Source organism: Patella vulgata, chromosome 1, assembly GCF_932274485.2.
Source record: "Patella vulgata chromosome 1, xgPatVulg1.2, whole genome shotgun sequence".
NCBI classification, from domain to species: domain Eukaryota; kingdom Metazoa; phylum Mollusca; class Gastropoda; family Patellidae; genus Patella; species Patella vulgata.
In genome coordinates, this window is record NC_065879.2 from 66,569,835 (window position 1) to 66,585,526 (window position 15,692).

Sequence of the window (15,692 nt, forward strand, 5' to 3'; positions counted from 1 at the left end):
AACAATACAAATAAATTCTATAATTTAAACAGCTAGAAAAATTAGGACAAAGGCCTTTCTTACATATTCGCTGTTATTTGTTTATTTTTTCATATGTTTACAAATTAGACCTACACATGTTTCGAATATGGCAAAAATGGATGATAATGCTGTGTTTTAAATGGAATCTATTCACTGTTATTTGTTTACTTTTTCATATTAACTATAACTATAGGACAGTGTTTGCAAATTAGACCTACGCGTGTTTCGAATGTGGCAAAAATGGATGATAAATCTATAGCTTGTATCAAAGTTGTACACATACGCTAACGCCCTTTCGATAGCAGTGGAAGGAAACCGAAGGACCCAGAGAAAACCCACAAGGTTGGACAGGCGACCCTACTCCTTGTCACGTACAACCAGGGAATCAAAACCACACCAGATGACTCAATGACAGACCTTATGATACAGCGCGCACGTGCTAACCATACGGTCATCCACCCCTCCCACTCCCCCACCCCAATTTTAAAACTAAATCAACACTGATTTAACACATCTAAACAACTGAGGTTATATATGCTTTTAATATTTGAATTAATAAACTTACTAAAAAAGCCATTTGGAGATGTTTTATTCCTGAAATAGTAAAGAAAACCAACAAAGTTAAAAAGATGATGCATTTAATTAAGAGATATTTCAATATCTGTCCACCAGCTAATGGAAATGAAATGAAATGGGGTTTAACTTCCTACTGTTCTGCTCTGACTGGGCTAATGAAGACGGGCATATGCCATGCAGTGTGCTATGAGGGAAATTTTGCCCCGGCAGTGGCACTATGGCTTACTTTTATATTGAATTCCAACTGCCAAGGGATCTTTTACGTGCACGCCAAAAGGGTTCACGAGACTGCGTGCTTTTTTCCCATCCAAACAACTAGACAGCTGTCCTTGTCAGGCTATCTGTCCTGCACCACTGACAAGGGAAAACCATGGCTATCTCCCAAAGATATGTTGGACCATATCTTCATGGATTATGGCCCCTGATTATTGTACGAAAAATCATGTTTTTAGCTTGTGGACTCTCTAGAGGTCACAATTTTCATCTGACTTTGATGAAACTTTTTTAAATCCCAAAGATCCTGTTTCTATTCGATATTTGATTGTACGAAATATCACATTTTTAGCTTGTGGTCCATCTAGAGGTAACAATTTTTATCCAATTAAAAAAAATGTGTGAATATATAACCATTACACCCTGATGATGGTTGGGTTCAAATTTCGTAAAAATCAGAACAAAACTGCCGGACAAAATGGCCGCCAATCAGACGCAAATGGTGTAAAAATATGGTATATCAAGGTTTTGGAGTAGAGGCGGCAATTTTTATCCAATTTTGATGAAACTTGGTTCCTTTCGCAATTTGCGCATATCAGATCGTAACTTCCTGCATGTTTTGAAGTTCTGGATTCTCTTGCCTGGCAACCGCTGGTTCATAAATGCAACCCGTGTTGTTATCTTCTGTATTGTACTCAAATTGAAGTATTTCTAAATTACTGCTACTACATTAGAAAGGTTTTTAGAAATAACAATTGATAATTAATTACTTGTTGTCTTTGCTGTGTAGGCTGTTTTTAAAGTATAAATGAACTATATATGTGAATACAAATACCTGTCACTGAGTCAGGTAAGCAGATTAAGATTCAAAAGGTTGAAGTTTATTAACAAAGATTTTATTACATTATCATAAGGCACTTTACCCCATTAAACTGTACTTTATAGCACTAGCATTAAGCTGGCCTTGACACATCCTCTTCAAGCATCAATCCAGGATTTTTATACCCCCACATTTGTCATTGCCCCCGTCTGTCCGTCCGTCCACAATTTGTTTGTGGACACTCTACAGGTCACAATTCTTATCCGATTTTGACGAAACTTGAAATATAGGTTTATCTCCATAAGATCTTGGTTCCTTTCGATATTGGCATGTATTGGATCGACACTTCATGGATTATGACCCCTGATTGTACAAAAAATCATGTTTTTAGCTTGTGGACACTCTAGAGGTCACAATTTTTTATCCGATTTAGATAAAACTTGAAATGTACATGTATGTTTATAACTCAAAGATCTTGTATCCTTTCAATATTCGTGCATATCGGACCACAATTTCCTGGATTATGACCCCTGATTTTTAAAAAAAAATCACATTTTTAGCTTGTGCTCTCCCTAGAGATCACATTTTTTATCTGATTTAAAAAAATGTTTAAATATATCACTGTTAGCTTGTGATTCCCCTAGAGGTCACAATTTTTATCTGATTTAAAAAATAATCTTTAAATATATCACTATTACACCATAATGATTGATGACTGAGTTTTGTGGAAATCAGATCGACACTCTCAGACATAATGGTCGCTCTAGGTACACAAATAATGTTAAAGTATGTAATATCAAAGTTGTGGACCCTCTAATAGGCATAATGAATGACCGATCTATTGTCGTTATGACAAAGCTATGTGCTTTTTGACCAAATTGTTGGAACTTTATCCTCTACAAATCTTGAAGCTGGCGGCATCCTTAAGTCTTGATGAAATCTTTTGATTGGCCTCTTTTTAATCTGATTGATTATCGACTGATGGTCATTATATAATGACTATTGGAGTCAATAACTTCTGTGTAATCTATATACATATGATAAAGATATTGTCGTATGTGAACATGTTGTGAATGACATGTGGTACCAGGGATCAATATGATGACACATTCACAGGGGAGGATACAGAGTGGGGTTTTGCAGGGTCCAAACTCCTCTCTGCTCAGCTACATAAAAAAAATTGTAAAACAACACTTTTTATGAGAAAGGTGTCACAGTCATGTGCTTAGTCCTTTATCATCAGATGGTGGGATGGGATGGGCATTCAAAGCGCGAGATAATGATATAGACATATGTGATATCACAATTAATGCTTTGCATCAATAAAATTGAATCACAATGTGATACTATTAATTATAATAAAAGTTGACGTCAACAGAGTCTTTGATTTCTTTCTAAAAAGCTCAGTGTGTATGTATGCCTACGTAATTTGGATCTGCCCCTGATACAAGGAAAAATCAATTCTAAATTTACATATTATCTATATAAATTAATTGTCTATTTCTGTTGAATATATACCTACTTACATAACACAGTCATCAATGCTGTTGATTAGTTTTGTCACGAATGAGCTGTACTGTATAATCATGCAGATAATGTCAAAATTCTTCAAAGTTTGCATCCTAAGCAGTCAAAAGGGCAACTCCAATATTGAGATATATAGGTCATGATAAATTTTGGGACCGTTTTTTATGCATTTAATGATTTCTAGAGCTAAAAAATTTTCAGATCAATATATTTTCAATTATTTTGTTTTTAACATTAGTTGATGTCATTGAATTAATATTAGTTTTAATAGAAATTGAATAGAAAAAAATCAGTTTGAATAAACTTGACATATTTGAATATTTGTGTGAGCATGTACTTAATACTACTACACTGTACTTACTGTTAAAATGGTAGAAATATCTTTATATGTTGATTAATATTAAGATGTTTTAACCGACATCTATTTTCCACTGATTTCCTTGTTCTGTATTAGTTTATATAAATAATATGATTGAAGTGATTTTTTTTTATTAACAAGTTAAAGAAGGTTATTTCCTTTTGTTCTCTTTGTTGTTGGTGGTTATTATTAGCATAAGAGAATTGAAAGAAAGCAATGTCTAATATTTACATCTATGTAAATCAAACAATTTACTTTACAACACCCACATCAAGCGTTTCCCAGATATGTCAGTTGATTTTGAAATAATCACCCAACCATCATCCGCAGCCATAGTTAAAGCTCATAAAGTGGGATAAAGCTGTCAGATTAGTTGAAAAAAATGTATTCATATTTCATTTAATCCTGTATAGCTAACACCCAAATGTATCAAATTGATGGGTAAGCCTAAATCTGGTTATTCAAATGATTGTACATATTACAAACTACAAGTACATATGGCTAGCTAGGTAAGGGGTTGAGATAAGTGTACAACACTATTGCATGTAAGGGTACGCTTTGTGAAACGAACCCCTGTACAATTATTTACTAGATACCACAATCTGTCCACCATAGCTCCCATTGTCAAGGGTGGCAGCTACGTAACTGACAAATAAGATCTTGCCTAGTCATTCGAATGGGACATTGGGGTACAATCGTGCACATCAAAGAAGCATGTATAGTTGTCTAATGGGATAAAAAAAAAACAAGGTCCCATGTACACATTGGCATGCACGTAAAAGATCCCTTGGCAGTTAAAATTTGATATTTGAGTAGGCCGTAGCGCTGCTGTCTGGACACAATGCCCCTCATAGCACACTGTGTGGCGTATATGCCAGTCTTCATTAGCCCAGTCGGAGCAGAACAGTAGGAGTTTAGGACGTTAAACCTCATTTCATTTCATTTCCATTAGCTGGTGGACAGATATTGAAATATCTCTTAATTAAATGCATCATCTTTTTAACTTTGTTGGTTTTCTTTACTATTTCAGGAATAAAGCATCTCCAAATGGCTTTTTTAGTAAGTTTATTAATTCAAATATTAAAAGCATATAACTTCAGTTGTTTGGATGTGTTAGCTCACTGTTGATTCAGTTTTAAAATAGGGTGTCTACATATTGGGTCTGTATATTGGCATATACATGTAACTGATGTGCTGATCAACAGTTAAATCATAAAATAAAACTCAAATTAGCAAATAAAATAATATCTGCTTATATAATCTTTCAAAACATACATCATCTACGCCAATAATTCAAATACTTCAGAAAGTATTCAGTTAGGACCTAATCCATTACTAAAATTATAGATAGGTCTAATAAGTTCATCTCATCCCAACTGAGGGCAACGGAAAAGAGTATGTCCCAAAACTAACACAGTTTTATGGGACTACAATCACTGATATAAATAGCATAGCCGATCATCCCAACCACAATCAAAAAAGATTTAATTCTAAGGTATATTAAAAACCTTTATGCATTGATGGCCTAATATTGAGCCGGTGAAAGCATACCATACTAAAAGACAAAGTTTCACCATCCCCAAATAACAGGATTTGTGTAATTTTGATTGTATTTAATTTTGTTTTTTTCTGTGTGTTTTTTATTTAGAAAATGTATCTACCACATCAAATGTGCGGTCAAAAGAATATGCTTTTGAGGTTAGTAAAATAAAAGATTTATCTTTACATGTAATTTGTTTAGTATCACTTGATGTTAAAACTATGATTATGATGACATTTTAAATAACTGAACTTTTTAATTCTAAAACTTTTTCGGGATTATAGATGTATTTATAATTCATTTCTATTTATTGTGCATCTACCAATTTTACTAGAATGCAGGTGTTCTATAAATTTATTATTATTACGGGTTACGGGACTTTTGACAAGAATGTCAGAGTGTTGAGAAGAACCGCTGTGATTCACTTGTCCCTGCTGGAATGGAAAGCAATCAAATAAGTGTAAACAGGAAATGTCCCTGATCAGGCAAAATTCACACACAAAATGGCCAAAGTAATATGTTATTATTATGGATACAGGATGCAGAAATATTGGCTACAATGGAACAGATAGAAAGTTGATGGAGAGAAGTACCAGAATTTCATGCAAAGGCTGGACCTTGTAGAGCCCATTCCCCTTACCATTCAAACCAATGTACCACATCTTATTATCAGAACCATGGATTTTAAGGCAGCACAAACAGTGCAGCTGCAAAGATCACCAAGATTTTCGAGGTCCCACACAAAGATAGATTATGTATGCATATATTTGTAACTGTCATTTGCTTGCTTGTCTGTTAGGGGTTGGTGGCTACACGAGGTCTGTCGTGAGGCTGCAATTTTGGGTATAACTGCAACTCGAGCCAGGGTGTGACATAGGACTGGTAGCGTTGCACTACCACTTTCAGTTTTAGAGTAATACTACTTTCAATTTCACGAAACTCACTCCTCACGAAGTGTCTAAGGGCTCTATCTTTGCAACAAAGTTTAAATTTGCGTTAATTTTTTGAATATTTCATGTTTGCTTTGATTTATATGAAAATAATCAATAAATAGAATGGCCCCGAAGAAATGTTATACAATGTTAAATTCAGCCATGCCCTTTAACAACTGGAAACAGGTTTAAATGAAGATATTTTGATGTTTTACAGATGGCGTGTTCTAGTGTACGATATGGTGCTGGTTGTACAACAGAAGTTGGCTTAGTAAGTATGGCTACTTTTTTTTACTGTGTTTTGTAATGTAGACAAATAGAGAAAAATTCACATCGAAATGTCATGTATATATGTGTTCAGTGTATAGGTATTCACTTTTCTGTTTTTCTGGTATAGTGGGTCAATCTGTACCTCAGTATCTCACCTCGCCAAACATTACAATATCTGCTTAGTTGATTATTCTGTTTGATGTGTGAGATACTGAAGTATATATGACATGGGATACTGCAGATCAGTATAATAACACATATTACCATGAAAAGCAAAATCTGGTGAATATACTTATTTACATAATGTATATCATTATATTGATCAGCATTTGGAGTGACATTATAGGCTATCCTTGTCAATCCAGCAAGTGGGAACTGAAATTGATCATGAGTTAATTTGATATGCACATTATATATAGAGATTAAAAGAATCACTTTTACATGAGTTAAATAAACTGAAGTTGAGTTGTTATCTTATTTTTCAGGATTGTCAGAATTTTAGAGCCAAGAAAGTTTGTGTAATGACCGACAGTAACTTAGTCAAACTTCCACCAGTTAAAACAGTTCTTGACTCGTTAGATCGAGCGAATGTACCATATGAAATATATGATAGAGTTAGAGTAGAACCCACTAATGTCAGGTAAGTCCATGGGCCGTCGCAAACGGTTGCCACCAGGGAAAAAAGACGATTAAATTGCCTTGCACCTAATCCTATGCAATTTTTTATTCAAAACCCTGTTGTTTTAACTTACTGGCATAAAAAAAACACATTCTGTCAAAAAGAAGCACATTCTGTATATGGAGGCTAAAAGAAGTCATGAGGTCAGCCATGAATAATGTACTGACATCATAGTAAAGCACCATGCCAGAAAATAGTAAAGGGGAAGTAACTGGTATCAGCTTGATAGTACAGGGGAAGTAACAGGTGTCAGCGTGATAGTAATGCACAAGTAACTGGCATTAGCTTGATATTCAGGGGAAAGTAGCTGGTATCAGCTTATATAATTAATAGGTAATTAATGGTGATTGATTATAAAAAATCATTTAATAAGTAAATTATTAATGTGCTTTATTTCTAATTAAACTAACCAAATAAATACAATTATTTCAGTTTTAATGATGCAATAGATTTTGCGAAGAAAGGTGATTTTGATGTGTTTGTTGCCGTCGGTGGTGGGTCTGTTATTGATACTTGTAAAGCTGCTAATCTTTATTCAACCAATCCTAAGGCAGAGCTCTTAGATTATGTTAATGCACCAGTTGGGAAGGGTCTACCTGTCACTCACGACTTAAAGCCACTCATAGCAGGTAGAAAATAATTATTAGATATTCAATTAACATATATTAAAGTACAGGAGGTCTTAACGACTAATGAATTGATGCAGATGCAGAAACTTTCGGCTAATATTGTTTTTGGCTATTCGTCAAAACGGAGATGCGGACAGAAGTCGTTTCACACACACACCCCCCTAAAAGGAAAACTTTACACCGATTAAAAGGTTAAATTTTTTCAGTCATTTAGAGACTAACATAGTGTTAATTTTGGTTGACTTTGCTATGTGAAAAGCTAGATAGAAAGGCTCGAATTTTACCCGTATCTATTAAGTAGTGATATACATTGCCATACCCTATTGTTTTATATTTACAGTAGCTACTACAGCAGGAACAGGAAGTGAAACAACAGGCATAGCTGTCCTTGATTACCTCCCTTTGAAATGTAAAGCAGGTAATAAAATCCTCTTGACATAATCTTTGCGAATATTCAGGTTCTGAAGCTAATATTTACAGTCTAAAATGCCTTTCAACACAATCTACTTTAAAACAATGTTTGTTATTGATATTACAGGTATTGGTAGTAGAGCTATCCGTCCTACACTAGGTATAGTTGATCCATTACATCTAAAATACATGCCAGAACGTGTGGCAGCCTATAGCGGTATAGATGTATTATGGTAGGTGGCATCATTTCAATATTAACTACCTATAAATAGGCTCATCAATGTATTGTGACTCGTGAATATACACTTTTTGTCTACTGACCAGGGAGCTGCGGTGGCTCATTGCGTAAGGCGCTGGATTGCTTACTTGGAGTTTTTGATTTCGATCCTGGTTTTGTCTGAGAAAGGTGCTGTGTACATATTGATGTGCACGTAAAAAGAACTCATAACAGTTTTCTAGGAAAATTTTCTCTCATAGCACACTGTATATATGGCATATGTCTGTCTTCATTAATCCAGTTGGTGCACACAAGTAGGACGTTAAACACCATTTCATTTGTGCTGACCAGCACCATTAACCAAACTAGTGTCTTCCTTATTTCTTCTTCTAATACCACAAATATTACATTGGCCTGACCCAACTAGCATTGTTAGATAACAAGTATACTATATCTAAAATATAACGCTGTGTAGAACCAGAAGTTACCTGCCCTTTAAGACAGGTTTCAGTAAGTGGTTATAATAGTACAAAGCATAAATGTTATCGGTGCCATAGTCTGGGATACCAATTCTGGTAACATATTTTAACAAAATAAAGTCTCACAACACAAAACCACTTTTTGTATGGCCATATTGTTTGTTCAAATTATCACAACCGTTGATATGCTTGTTAATTAAAGTTTAATGTCTGCCTTCATATTGATTTGTGAAAAATATCATCTTTTGTCTGTACTTGATCATTTTATCAAACTACAACCACCAAGGATGATTTCACATAATATTTTAAGTGAAGAATTGTGCCCATTTGACCAATTAGGATATATTGTTGTTAGTGGGATGCGATTTGATTATGTATTTAATTCAGTCATGCATTAGAATCATATACAGCCTTACCTTACAATGAACGATCTCCATGTCCTGAGAATCCAAACCTACGTCCAGCCTTCCAGGGTAGTAATCCTGTGAGTGATATCTGGTGTGAACATGCCTTAAGGATTACCAGTAAATATATAAAACGGTGGGTTCTGCTTTTACAAATTTTTTTTTTTTTAACTAAAAATTTAATTGCATAGTTCTTATCCTGTCATTAATCCATATAACCATTCAAACAAATTTAATACTTCACTTTGATCTAATTCAAAGAGGTTTAACTATTTTAATGTATGAGGGAGTAATGTATGGGTAAGCCTGGAGGTCGCATGTTCGATCACGGCATTGGCCGAGAAAGTTCATCAGGATTTTCTGACATGGTTTCCCCTTGGCAGTGGTGCTGGCTGGAGGGCCTGACAAGGACAGCTGTCTAGTTGTTCGAATGGAATGAAAAAAGGAGGTCCCATGTATACATTGATGTGCATGTAAAAGGTCGCTTTGCAGTAGGAATTCGATATAAGAGTAGGCCATAGTACCACTGCCCGGACAACATAGCACAACATAGGGCATAGTATAGAAACAGAACAGTAGGACGTTAAACCCCATTTAATTTTATTCTTTAATGTATAAATTTCACAAATTGAAATGGCAACAAATTCAACTAGTAATAACAGGACCGGCAGAGTAGGGGCGGAAGGGGGGGGGGTAGTAGCCCCCCCCCCCCATAATTTGGCCGCAAGTACTCTTTTCTCCAGGTTATTGCGACCCCTGGACCCACGCCTATAAGGACCTAGGATGGAAGCCCCCCCCCCCCCCAAATCAAGAATTGCTTCCGCCGGCCCTGAATAACTTAATATTATGTCATTCAAGAAATGTATTTTTATCTGTAAAAACTGGAATGATATAGCTCAGTGAAATTTTTTTTCAACAGAAATTTAATACAACCAGATGATTAATTATAAAAAAAATATTGTCATTTGAATTCTTTTCTTGTTGAAGTCCACAATGTAAACCATGTATTTGATATTCAATAAATACTTGCAATTTTTTTTATGGAGCTAGACAATTGAATATTTTTTTACGAAGCTATTTTCATAAACCTAAAGTGTTGTTTCAGTCAGTTTCAAAAGTTGAAGCAGAAGTCAATTAAAGTTGAATTAAATCAACACTTTTATATTTTACCGAAATCAAAGATATCCTCTGATTTAAATATCTGTTTCATTGAATCTTTATTATCGATAAAAGGGTCAACTGTTTATTCGATTACTATTTGGAATGTGTTTATTTATTTGTAGTGCTGTATATGATAATGATGATATGGAAGCCAGGTCAGCCATGCATCACGCTAGTTCATACGCTGGTATTGGATTTGGTAATTCTGGATGTCATGCTTGGTAAAAAATTACATTTATTTCCATCTTAAAGTATCAACTTAAATATGTGTATAAAGTTTAATATGGCAGCATATTTAAGATAACCAGATATTTTGTCTAATGTTTTCAGAGCTGTATCTTTGAGAGTTCTTTGTAATATTTAAATTGAGACCACAGTTTTCAGAGATCCATGTAATGTTTCAAGTTAGATGTGAATATTGATATAATTTATATTTTATGCAAATGTTATTAAATCGAAACTTTAGTTTTGTGAGACCCATATGTGAGACAGTCTCTGTCATGATTTTGTTTTGTATGAATGCTATGTAAGACAGCTCTGTCATGATTTTCTTGTTGTGTGACTAGTATCAGTATATGGGACAGTCTCCGTCATGATTTTCTTTCGTATGAATACTATGAGATTTTATTTTATAGTCATGGTTTGGCATATTCTATATCTGGTCTAGTTAAAGATTATAAAGCTAAAGGTTATTCAGATGAACATCCTTTAATAGTAAGTAGGACTGTTTAAAAAAAACAATCAGTATATTGTAATATGTATTCTTTGCAATACGTATCATAGTGCAAACTCTGGGCAGTGACTGCTCTAGACATTCGCCAATGGCGATAATTCTTTTTATTGCCGATCAAATTGATGATTCTGGCAAAATTTTTGGCGAATGAATTTTAGAGAGTGTAATTTTGAAAATCTTCTAATTTTAATCTTGAAATTGTCTAGTTCAACACTTCTTTCGATTGACTCAATGTAGTGTCTATTTTTAGTATATTAATTGATTCTAGTCTCCATCTTGCTAGTGGCAAATTAGTCAATGGTTATACATTTTAAAAACGACCTAAAGATCGAATCTTGGGACGTAAAGACAGTTACGTCCCTTTTGTATGGCGCTGCTGTCTTTTACTTTCGCTATAATTTATTTCCAAATTATAATAATGAATAATGATTACTTATATTTATTTACCGAACCAAAAATAAGGATAGATTCATTTTTACTACCTTCATCCGCGAAGCACATTATTAATGAAACTGCAGATACAACTTCTACTTCTTCCAAAAAGTTACTGACAGCGACAATATGAATGTGATTGATATGATGAGGAGTGTAGAGTGACACTTATATGACAGAATCTCATTTTTTGGTTATTGCATCCTCGCAAATTTGAACTTTCAGACAGTCCAGGGAAGAAAATAATACTAAGTACATATTAAATATTTATTTTTAATTAGCAAACACTTGAATAGAAGTATATTTGGCTACAAGTTTCTGATTTGGCTAATAACATTTTGATTTGACTAAATGTTTGGCCAAAGGTTTCAAGAGTCTAGGGCAGTCACTGCTGGGGTATCAATTTTTTCACTTTACTTTCATTTTGTTTGGATGGTCATCTTCATGTATGTATGAAAACACACTTTCTATCATTTAATTCATTAAAAGTAAACCATAACCATGACATAAAATTTATGTAAGTTATCGTTGTACTGAAATGTTTGATTTATGTTTTACAATGACCATCAGACATTCTAATTCCAAAATTTCATTACAAAAATTACACAAATATTTGCAAAATTGTTTATTTACAGCCCCATGGATTAACTGTAACTATAACAGCACCAGCTCTCTTTGATTGGACTGGTGTAGCTTGTCCAGAACGTCATATCAGAGCCGCAGAAATGCTTGGTGAGAACATATTCATTTAAACTCGCACTGTTTTAATCAAGTTCCTATTGTCACTCATCTTTTCATTATGCTTCACTCGGAGAGTTAAATTATCAGGGACATAATTAAAACAATGAAATAATATTTATTTAAAGAGGAAACTAGAGAGAATAAATTGACAATGTGATCAAAACTTTTAGGGTTTACACTACATGTAAATATGATTTATAACAGTCAATTTATTTTTAGGGCCATCACCATTAATTAATACCTTCTCAATCAATAATTATGTACGTACATATGTATTGTTCTGTTTTTATACGCCCACATTTTCATGTGGACGTATATTGTCGTCGCCCCTGTCTGTCCGTCCGTCCGGACCTCCGTCTGTCCACAATTGTTTGTGAACAGTCTACAGGTCACAATTTTTATACGCCCACATTTTCATGTGGACGTATTATGCCGTCACCCCTGTCCGTCCGGACGTCCGTCCACAATTTGTTTGTGGACACTCTACAGGTCACAATTCTTATCCGATTTTAACGAAACTTGAAATATAGGTGTATCTCCAAATGATCTCGGCTGCTTTCGATATTGGCATGTATCGGATTGAAACTTCATGGATTATGGCCCCAGTTTGTACGAAAAATCACGTTTTTGGCTTGTGGACCCTATAGAGGTCACAATTTTTATCCGATTTTGTTGAATCTTGTAATGTAAGTTTATAACCCAAAGATCTCGGTTCCTTTCGATATTCGCGCATATCGGATCGTAACTTCCTGAATTATGGCCCCTGATAGTACGAAAAATCGCGTTTTTAGCTTGTGGACCCTATAGAGGTCATAATTTTTATCCGATTTAAAAAACCGTATTATTATATCACCGTTACACCATAAGGACGACTGAGTTCGATTTTCGTGAAAATCGGCCTAAAATTGACCGACAAAATGTCCGCCGTTCGTTCTCAAATAGCGTAAAAATATGGTATATCAAGGTTGTGGACCCTATAGAGGTCACAATTTTTATCCGATTTTGTTGAAACTTGAAATGTAAGTTTATAACCCAAAGATCTCGGTTCCTTTCGATATTCGCGCATATCGGACCATAACTTCAAGAATTATGGCCCCTGATTGTACGAAAAATCGCGTTTTTAGCTTGTGGACCCTATATAGGTCAAAATTTTCATCCGATTTAAAAAAACGTATTATTATATCACCGTTACACCATAAGGACGACTGAGTTCAAATTTCGTGAAAATCGGCCCAAAATGACAGACAAAATGGCCGCCGTTCGTTCTCAAATAGCGTAAAAATATGGTATATCAAGGTTGTGGACCCTATAGAGGTTCCAATTTTTATCCGATTTTCTTGAAACTTGAAATGTTAGTTTAGAACACAAAGATCTTGATTCCTTTCGATATTCGCGCACATCGGACCGTAACTTCATGAATTATGGCCCCTGATTGTAAGAAAAATCGCGTTTTTAGCTTGTGGACCCTATAGAGGTCATAATTTTTATCCGATTTAACAAAACGTATTATTATATCACCGTTACACCCTAATTACAACCGAGTTCGAATTTCGTGAAAATTGGCCCAAAACTGACAGACAAAATGGCCGCCACTCGTTCTCAAATAGCGTAAAAATATGGTATATCAAGGTTGTGGACCCTATAGAGGTCACAATTTTTATCCAATTTTGTTGAAACTTGAAATGTAAGTTTATAACTCAAAGATCTTGGTTCCTTTCGATATTTGCGCATATCGAATTGTAATTTCCTGAATTATGGCCCTTGATTGTAGGAAAAATCACTTTCGTTTAGCTTGTTTTCTATCCATCTCTCGAAAATGTGGGCATGTCCTGCCTGGCAGCCGCTGGTATGTTATGCCAGTATATATTTAGCCGCTGATCATCACTGGCATTTTTATACGCCCACATTTTCATGTTGATGTATATTGTTTGTGGACACTCTACAGGTCACAATTTTTATCTGATTTCAACGAAACTTGAAATATAGGTTTATCTCCTATCTATATTGGCATGTATCGGACCTTAACTTCATGGATTATGGCCCCAGATTGTACGAAAAATCGTGTTTTTAGCTTGTGGACTCTATAGAGGTCACAATTTTTATCTGATTTTGTTGAAATTTGAAATGTAAGTTTATAACCCAGAGATCTCTGTTCCTTTCGATATTCGCGCATATCGGATCCTAACTTCCTGAATTATGGCCCCTGATTATACGAAAAATCGCATTTTTAGCTTGTAACCCTATAGAGGTTTATAACCCAAAGATCTAGCTTGTAACCCTATAGAGGTTTATAACCCAAAGATCTTGGTTCCTTTCAATATTCGCGCATATCGAACTGTAACTTCCTGAATTATGGCCCCTGATTGTACGAAAAATCACATTTTTTAGCTTGTGGACCCTATGGAGGTCACAATTTTATTCCGATTTAAATAGATCACCGTTACCCATAATGACGGTTGAGTTCGAATTTCGTGAAAATCGGATCAAAACTGCTGGACAAAATGGCCGCCCCTCGAACGCAAACAGTGTAAAAATATGGTATATCAAGGTTGTTGACCCTCTAGAGCTCACAATTTTGATCCGATTTTGATGAAACATGAAATACATGTTTATAACCCAAAGATCTTGCTTCTTTTCGATATTTGTGCATTTCGGATTGTAACTTTCTGAATTATGGCCCTTGACTGTACGAAAAATCACGTTTTTAGCTTGTGGTCCCGCTAGAGGTCACAATTATTATCCAATTTTAAAAAAACGTGTTCAGGTCAAGGTTGTTGCGACTATAAATACAGGAATTATTTCGATGACACAACCAACAAATACCGATTAAAATTCGTTCAGTCGGAAAAAGCAAGAGACAGAGAATATAGGCTGACAGACGAATTTGGATATTTAAGAGTATGCGAAGAAGATGATTATATATTTAGTTTTGAGGATAATAAACAGCCAAAAGTTTTAGTTGATATTGGCAACATTCCAAGTGTTGAAATGATTCCGGATTCAGGTGCTAGTTGTAATGTTATGAATCAAGAACATTGGAAGCAATTAAAACATAAGAAGATTAAGTGTCGAGAATCATTTTCAAATAAGAAACTTTATCCGTTTGGAAGTGACCAACCATTGACAGTGATTGGGTGTTTACAACTTTGTTGAGAGTTGGAAATAAATCAACCGAAGCAACAATTTATGTAATAAAAGAAAAGGGTCAGACATTATTGGGAAGAGACACAGCCATAGAACTGAATGTGTTACAACTTAATTATGTTCACTTTGAAAGGGGAAAGAGACACAGCCATAGAACTGAATGTGTTACAACTTAATTATGTTCACTCTGAAAGGGGAAAGGTTAACATTTTTGATAAATACAAATCATGTTTTGGGGTTTTGGGAAAACTAAAAAACTTTCAGTTAATGTTACCAATTGATAACACAATGAAACCTGTGGCACAACCGTTGAGAAGAGAGGGATTTAACATTAGACCTAAACTGGAAGCTAAAATAAAAGAACTCGAACGTTTAGATGTTATCGAAAAAGTTCAAGGCCCAACA

At 34.7% G+C, this 15,692-nt stretch overlaps 1 protein-coding gene across 4 annotated transcripts in view; it reads left to right on the plus strand.

Annotated features, from left to right (window-relative positions):
• LOC126810118 (hydroxyacid-oxoacid transhydrogenase, mitochondrial) overlaps positions 1-15,692 on the plus strand; it is a 28,558-nt gene that overhangs the window by 5,541 nt on the left and 7,325 nt on the right. For 2 of the 4 annotated variants that reach the window (XM_050535105.2, XM_050535120.2), the window contains 11 exons: positions 4,546-4,574; positions 5,164-5,213; positions 6,205-6,258; positions 6,743-6,897; positions 7,369-7,565; positions 7,906-7,983; positions 8,104-8,209; positions 9,060-9,212; positions 10,360-10,458; positions 10,873-10,951; positions 12,038-12,134. In XM_050535105.2, coding sequence (XP_050391062.2) covers positions 4,546-4,574; positions 5,164-5,213; positions 6,205-6,258; positions 6,743-6,897; positions 7,369-7,565; positions 7,906-7,983; positions 8,104-8,209; positions 9,060-9,212; positions 10,360-10,458; positions 10,873-10,951; positions 12,038-12,134 — 1,097 coding nt within the window. Of the gene's footprint in view, positions 1-4,545; positions 4,575-5,163; positions 5,214-5,593; positions 5,811-6,204; positions 6,259-6,742; positions 6,898-7,368; positions 7,566-7,905; positions 7,984-8,103; positions 8,210-9,059; positions 9,213-10,359; positions 10,459-10,872; positions 10,952-12,037; positions 12,135-15,692 lie in introns of those variants that run through there. The other 2 variants (XM_050535146.2, XM_050535128.2) reach the window with 2 other exon arrangements.